We start from the raw sequence: 8,099 nt of genomic DNA, 5'->3' as shown, positions 1-8,099 counted from the left end.
AAAGTTACTTTGTCTAGACTGTGTTTGTATCAGTTTACATTCTCATCCAGTTTAATCAAACGATTGTGTTTCTTTGGTTAAACTTGTGTTCTTACTGCTATTCTATGTTTGATTTGGCTTAGTTACGTGGATTCCGCACACGTGACTTTGTTTGTTATAAACAAGGATTTGGTTGTGTAAATCGATCCTCCGATTTCGGGACCTACAATTTTGCTTTGGGCCTCCTAAACCGTTAAGCCGGCCCTGTGCTTTGGTATCCTGACAGAGCTAAGAATCCTGAGCTCCGGTACTACTAATGTTTGTTTTAATCCCTTCTTGCTAATATTCGTAGGTATATTCGAAGGCAAACGGCTATAAGATAAAGACTTTCCGAATTATCGCTTGAGAGGTAGGGGAAAATGTGCTGAAGACGTGTAAAGACCCGCAACGGTCACTTGCCTAGACTGAAGATCCCGGAAATATCAAAGACATAGTTAGGATAATTTTTATCTCTTGTACTATATATAGAGCACTTGATTGACTTAGAAACACACACAACACTCGCTAAGCATATTGTATTCACTTAGCAATCGAACAAGCACTTCCATATTTATAATCTTTTTGCATTATTAAATATCGGAGCTGGGCGGTTTTTGTGTCGGCGATCATATCTCAAAGATATCAAGCGCTTTGCCCAGTAACAAATCGCTTGTGTTCATCAATATTTATTGTTTTCTTTCTTTATTCATTCCATTTTTAGCGATTGATCAAGTTTACAACCAACCTGTTTTCTAAACCAAGATCCTGGACAGGCATCCTCAGACTTAACCTCACTATTTTGAAGAACACACCGCCTCACTTTCTAAGTTTGGTTACTAAATTGAACTTGTCAGTTTTTGACCAAAACAATTTAGCGCCCACCGTGAGGTAAGTGGTGCTTTTCATCATCAAATCTTTCTTGAAATTTCTCTTGAACCAGTTTATTTCAAAGTTATTTCAAAAATGGCATCTCAATCCAAACCGACTTCATCTTCTGTTGTTTCTCCAACCTCTAGTGTGAGCAATCCTATTCCTCCAACATATCAGAGGAACCCCACTTCTGCTGGAATCACCTCTTCTGGATCCGGGATACCTATTGGAGGACCAGTCCTTACTTCTAACGTTAATATCCTATCAATGTTTACGACGGTGAAACAACAAATGAAGCAACAAAAGGAGACTAACCAGTTGCTGTTCAAGGAACTTGAAAAGCTAAAGGAGTCTAGGAAGCCAGTGGAGACAACAACACCATTGCATCCAAGGATCCTTTGTCACACCCTCAATTTCCACATGCGGAGTACTACCGCGAGGCGTGTGACTGACCAGGATCATGCCACCAATCATTTGAAGAACTTCAGCTGGAATTTTATTGGGTGACAGTTGTCGACTGTATAATTTGTAATCGACGGTGTTAGTTTCTTTATAATTACATCGACAGTGGTCTAGTTATATCAAACAAAAATCGAAAGTGGACCTTGTTATAACAACAATTGACAGTACCTTCGTAATCGATACTGTTACTTTACCAAACATCAATCGACAGTGAGATACCATTTACAACAGTCGACAGTCTTCATAATATTGTAATCAATAATGAACATTTATTATCAATCAACAGTGGAGTTAAAGCATTACATCAACAAACGACAGTGGACTTTATTATTATTATATAGCCCATTGCGTTTGATTATTCGGGTTTCAATTTAAATCGGTTGGGCCTTGAACCAAAAGTCATTTAGCTTAATTTTTTTTAATCGCTTAAAATTGAGTTGTCGTTTGACCGAGTATTTTATCGATTGACTTGAGTTGCGGTTTGACAGGAAAGTGGTTTGCTTAACTTACTTTAATTTTTCACACCGTTTTAAATTTTCGGATAAAATGGCAACTAACCCGTGGGATTGGTCAAACGCAAACAATCCAAGCTCGAGCAACTCTCAATAATCAAAATACATTGTCTATGTATGCATTGAACATGGCAGTGGGTAAAGTATATTGTATATCTATGCATGCTAAATCGGTCCTAGCCCAAACCCGAGTCCAACCAAATCCAAGACCGGCCCAACATTGTGCCCACCATAAAAAGCTGATAACAATCAAAACCCTCGTGATCATGGTGTTTACAGATGAAAAAGTAAAATTAGAGCCGAAAAAAAATCTTGTACCAATGCATAATAATGATTCAAAGTGCTATTGTTTTAAAACGCTCAGTGTCAAACTACAAGAATATATGTTGGTGATAACTTTGATAAGCGAATAATAACGTGGAACAAACCATACTCTGCATTTAAGATTCTCCGAAGTGTTTTGCCAATCGATCATAATACTGTTTTTCCTGTAACAAAACAGAAAAGGTGCATCACTTTTGAAACCAAGGTCTAGCTAGAGGTAATGTTTAACACAACACGAACCTAACATGAAATTCACGGGTTTGGATTTAGTATATACACGTAGGGTCGTGTTCAGGTCAACCTAACGGGTTTGTCGGTTAACCCCTCTGTGTGGAGACTGTTGAGTGTAGATTATAAAAACTTTTATCAATTTTTAATTTATATTAAATATTGACATAAAATAATGTTCAAGACGCGGGCTGAACTGAACTCAAAATCGATGGTCCGGTTACCGGTTGAATTCCACATATTAAAAGGAGTTTGAACTCTTTACCCAACAAAGCACTTAAAGATGAAACTGAAGTTCCAGTTCCAACAAATTTCATATTCCTATTTCTTCGAATTCCATTAAATTTCGCGAGCCAAATGCACCCTAAATTTCATATATAATCTACACGTACCAATTTTATATACATTTGTATTATTTTGTTATATTGGTAATGTTTTTAATATTTAAACAACCCTTGAATATTCGTGTCATGTACAGGTTTATATGTCTGACACAACTTTTTGATCATATTTAGGTTCGGTTCTCACAAACACAATTTTCTGGTTTGTGCCAAATTTTAAGATCTGTGTCGGGTTAGACCCGACAACCCACAAACACGACCCCGTTTCCAGATGTTGTTGATCACTTGATCTAAACAATGACGATTTGTAAAGATAGATAGAGCTAGTTTATTATATACCGCTTCTGAGACAGAAGGTGAGACTTTTCTAAATACTCGCTCAAAATGAACTGCTTTAATAATATGTCGGGTGTCACCGAGAGATGTCCCTTCATGACCAGCAGCTATAATTTTACTAATTCTTTCTTCATGAGCAGCCAATGAAGCTTTCTTCATCTGAATATGGTAAAAACTCAAACAAATAAGAGAAAACCATATTTGTTAACTAGAAAAGGGGACATGAATTTCTGACACGACACGACAGGAACCTAATACGAAATTCGTGGGTTTAGGTTTAGTCTAAACAGGTTCGGGTTGGTTTTATGTTAAACCCATGAACATGTTTAACTAATTAAACAGGTGAGGATCAGATTGACATGGTCAACCGGCTTAGTTTTATAATTTTCTTTAAACAAATTATGTTGTAACTTAAACTGTTTGTTATAAGTTAAAAGGGTCGAGTTCGTGTCCTGTTTGGGTTGGTGTAAATTTTTTTGGTTTGTGTCGGGTTTGACCCGCCAACCCACAAACAAAGCCCATCCCCCCCCCCCCCAAATCAAACTTATTAAAAGTAAGTTTTGCGTATTTTCATAACAAAAGGCAACAAACATGTACATGATTGCATTTTTTATCATTGTAACTTATTAGCATTTTTTGAAAAAAAAAAAACAACAAACCAGTTTTGAAAGATCTGCTCCACTGAAATTTGCACATCTCTGAGCAATAGCAATCAAGTCCACATCAGCATCTAATCGCCTATTCTTAGAAAGAGCTTTTAAGATCAACACACGCTCGTCTTGGTTTGGCAGAGAGACATACATGTTTTCCCCAAACCTTCCGGGCCGTAAGAGTGCTGAGTCTACCGCATCTGGTCTACAATAAATAAAACCCCAATAAAATCAATAACTATAAATCATTCATCATGAATAAATAGTTTTATAGCCCATACTTGTTGGTAGCACCAATTACGTAAACTCCCTTACGTTGATCACCACCATCTAGCTCTGTCAAGAACTGCAAAGAATAGAGAATTTTCATTTTTTTTAATGGAATAAGATTATGTGTGTATAAATAAATATTGATACCCAACAAGCAAGATTAACAATAAGTTTGCTTACCTGGTGTACAACTCGAGTGGCAACCCAATTCCCTTCAGTTTCACGCTTAGTTGTAATAGCATCTACCTAAAATATTGATTCAAAAAAAAATATATAATGACATTTGTCAAAATCAATCCTAGAGCAAAAGGTTAAATAAAAAATTTTAAGAAAAAACCTCATCAAAGAATAATATGCATGGAGAACATGTCCTTGCGCGACTGAAATGAGTCCGCACTGCCAACTCACTCTCCCCGACGTATTTGTTCAGAAGCTCAGGGCCCTTCATGATTGATACGATATATAGTGTCAATTTAAGGAAATAAAAAATCAGGTAGATAGAAAGAAAGGAATAGAATCCGTGACAGACCTTAATGTGTATAAAATTTGCTCCTGCTTCGTTAGCAACAGCTTTGGCAATCAATGTTTTTCCACAACCAGGAGGTCCATAAAGCAAAAACCCCGTCTCCAAATCATCTTCGATATCCTAAACGAATACAAACTTAACGATGAAAAGTATTTGTTTTCATGAATGAAGTATTTGTTTCACACACACACATAACATTTATGCTAAATCTACCTCACATTCATCAGGATATTTTATACGGCTGATAATGTGAGTGTAAAACTCCCTTCTAAGCGAATGAAGACCTCCAATGTCTTCCCATTTGACATTTGGAATGCTCGTGAACCCTTCTCTTTTAGAAGAGGGTTGAACCAGCTTGGCAGCTGCCTATATATCATTTTTGAAAAAAGAATCAACAACAATTATTAAACGAATTTGATAAGTAACAAACAACTGTCTTGTACTACCTCAAAATCAGACGTTGTGATCCTATAGCTGGCATGCTCTTCATGAGTCCATGCCTTCTTCAACCAGTTTTTATTTTGTATACTTTCTATAGGAAGTTCCAACTTTCTTTTATAAAACACTCTCCTTATAGCAAGGCCACCAGCTGTGTTCACCAAACGATCCAAATCGGCTCCAACAAAACCAGGAGTTGACCTCGCAATTTTGATCAGGTCAAAATCACCTTCAAGTTTTTTATCTCGTGTAAGCACAGAAAGAATCTTTAATCTTGTATCTTCATTTGGAGCACCTAAACTGATTTCCAAATCAAAACGTCCTGGTCTTCTTAACGCTGGGTCGAGCGCATCAGGTCTATTGGTAGCACCAATCACCAAAACATATCCCGGTTTGCCATTTGGCATTTCTGTGGTTTCTAAAGCGTCATCTGGTTTAGATGTCCTATGAGATTCATCCATACACGTCATTAGTTGTGTCACGATTCGTTTTTCCATCTCCCTTTGAAGGTTTTCTCTTTTTGAAGCAATTGCATCAATCTCGTCAATGAAAACTATAGATGGTGCAGTCCTGTTTGCTTTTGAAAATAGCTCTCTTATATTCTCTTCAGATTCACCTGATAAATCAAATAATTATAAACCAACACGTGAAAGCGTGACTTGACAACCAACACGTGTTTATCTCATTTACTTTTCATACTTTTGGTTTCCTTGCACCAGAGGTTGTGGCTCTACTTAGGCAAGTCCAGACTGTCATGCATAGTAATGTTATGACCCTCGAGATCTATGGATGCAGTTTTTTAAAGACTTGGTTTTGCTACAAAAAGGGGTAGCAGCGCAGCTTGTTGCCCGTTTACCTTCTGTTTCGTTGTAAATTCCAATATAGTTGTAATCGCAATAGTAGCTTTTTACAAAACAATTACAATTCTATAATAAGGTAAATATTCTTTCATGCAAGTTATTTGGCTAAATGATTACAACCCTATCTCCTGGGATAGAGGAAAGGTTTACTGCGTATTTTTGTGTGTTTGTTTGTTAATACATAAAACTAAGGCTGGCAAATCGTGTCTTAACAGTTTAACAGGTTTCTGACGGCACGCACAACATAAGTTTCAAACATGATTACGACTCGTTTAACTACTTTCTACCTCATGTTTATAAAACATTTTTATGTTTTATGTACAAAGATGAATAAATGATAGATCCTAACATTGTAATATTAATTATTTTAAAAATTAAAAAAGTCAAAGGGTGTATTTTTCAGTCAAACAGGTCTAATCGTGTCTTAAGAGGTACCCAATTGCCAGCCCTACATAAAACTTTTACAAACTTATTGGAGGGCTTAACCGACTACAAAACTAAGAGCAAAAAAATAACTTCAACTTATATCATGTAAAGTGAACCTTAACATTACCAAAACCTTAAAAAATTGATATCATATCCAAATCACAATAAACATACAAAAAAGTAAACACACTACCTGATACACCGGAGACCAACTCAGGGGCCGAAATCTTATAAAACGAAGCCCCAGACTCATTAGCAATAGCACGAGCTAGTAGAGTCTTTCCACACCCAGGCGGCCCATGTAACAAAACACCAGCAGTCGCTCTTAGCCCGAGGCTTGGATAAAGATCCGGATGAAGCAAAGGAACAATCACCTCCATTTCCAGGTGATCCAACACATCATCCATACCACCAATGTCCTCAAACCTTGGCCCGTTATTATTTGATTTCCTTGACCCGGCTTTTACCATGGGCTCTAACTCTATATTTTTACGTATTGTTGACCCGCTGTATTTGTTTCGCAGCATTGATTTAGTAAAATCAAACCCCGGCTCAAATTGCTGGCTCTCATTCTCGAAAATCAAAACCGTATGTGTACTACTCAATTCCAGTTCTGATGGTTCTGTTTGTAGCTCAATTTCTCTACCCTTAGTTTCAATTTTCTTCGCTTTTTTGCTTGCTGAAGACCGTGACATAACGTCATCGTCTTCTTCATAGTTAGCAGTTAATTTCCGCTTCTTGTCGTTGTTGTTATGAACGTCTAGTGTTTGTTTCACCATCCTTGTGAAGAGTTGGTGCCTGTAACGACCGTATTCGGGATATTTAGCCCGGAGACCGTCGATGAGTTTGTCGATGGACGGTATAGAGGTGCCGTAGGTCTCCTTTACGCGGTGGCGGAGGATCTTTTCGAACATCAATGACTTCTTGTTCTTGCCTGCTTTACCCATTGGTGACGCAGCAGTTGCTGGTTAAGTGTTTAACAAGAACAATAGGATCGATGAGGTTTATATATAGGTTTCGTTTGGAAGTTAGGGTTTTAATTTTTTTTTTTTTTTTTTTTACAAGCCAGCTGGATTTCTTCTAAGGTTATTGATTAGGTCTGCAGTCTGCATGATACGACCCACATGACAGGTATTGGCCCAATCACAAACAGGCCCAAGAGGGCTATTAAAATGCCGACCAAGAATTTGGAGTGAAGACCAAGTTTCTAGCAATGTGCTCAGTGGAGTTAGGGGAGGGGGTGGTCACTAGTGATAGAATTATATCACTCACAAGCACCAATTAAGTTCCGTCATGTCATCAATCATTTTTCCATCACTCACAACTTTTTTTAGTGGGGGTGGTCATCACTCAACACCACACCCAACAATTTTCCCCCACAACCAACAACTACCCTCACAAAACAAAAGAATAACGCGTGAAGAAAATAACGAAAAATCGAGTCCGTGGTGCTATAACGCGTTGAACTTTGAGGCAGCGGTGGAAATTAACGCGTAGAGATAGGTTGCATTTAAATAGTGGTAGAAGTACGTTTCCTTATTTCTTGTAACTGAATAAAGTGCATGTAGAGATAGGTTGCATTTAAATAGTTGTTTGTTTCGATTAATGAATATCAGAAAATTGCCCCAAGAGTTATCTCTTTTCCTTCCCTAAAATTCTTTGGAGTTTAGCCCGCTCTAAGGGTGTACCACTGCAAGAAAAGACTGTTTGTTTTTTTATTTCTGCGAATCAGAATATGAACATCTATATTCTTTAACAAACACAAAAAATTAACATAATCATAAGCGAAATCATAATATAAACACCAATAATTAACTTATGAACTAACATTAACAAAA

General features: G+C 37.3%; 1 protein-coding gene across 1 annotated transcript; it reads right to left on the bottom strand.

The window, feature by feature from the left end:
• Positions 1-2,971: 2,971 nt before the first annotated feature.
• LOC110891596 (cell division control protein 48 homolog C) lies at positions 2,972-7,208 on the bottom strand. The gene is made up of 9 exons (XM_035979356.1): positions 6,455-7,208; positions 4,984-5,591; positions 4,751-4,903; positions 4,541-4,657; positions 4,349-4,453; positions 4,192-4,257; positions 4,023-4,087; positions 3,751-3,946; positions 2,972-3,250 (listed from the first exon to the last, which is right to left on the bottom strand). The coding sequence occupies exons 1-9, from the start codon at positions 7,206-7,208 to the stop codon at positions 2,972-2,974; spliced, it is 2,343 nt and encodes a 780-aa protein (XP_035835249.1).
• Between the last annotated feature and the right edge of the window lie 891 nt (positions 7,209-8,099).

This window comes from Helianthus annuus, chromosome 11 (genome assembly GCF_002127325.2).
Source record: "Helianthus annuus cultivar XRQ/B chromosome 11, HanXRQr2.0-SUNRISE, whole genome shotgun sequence".
Taxonomy (NCBI): Eukaryota; Viridiplantae; Streptophyta; class Magnoliopsida; order Asterales; family Asteraceae; genus Helianthus; species Helianthus annuus.
Note: the sequence above shows the minus strand (reverse complement) of the source record. Positions and strands in the feature narration are given on the sequence as shown.

Bases quoted from the DNA above. Each gene is read 5' to 3' on its own strand.
- LOC110891596 (XM_035979356.1), bottom strand. From the start codon at position 7,208: ATGGGTAAAGCAGGCAAGAACAAGAAGTCATTGATGTTCGAAAAGATC. The intron at 4,658-4,750 runs GTAGATTTAGCA...GTATTCGTTTAG, and splicing joins AATATCCTGATGAATGTGAG to GATATCGAAGATGATTTGGA. The intron at 4,258-4,348 runs GTTTTTTCTTAA...TCAATATTTTAG, and splicing joins GCATATTATTCTTTGATGAG to GTAGATGCTATTACAACTAA.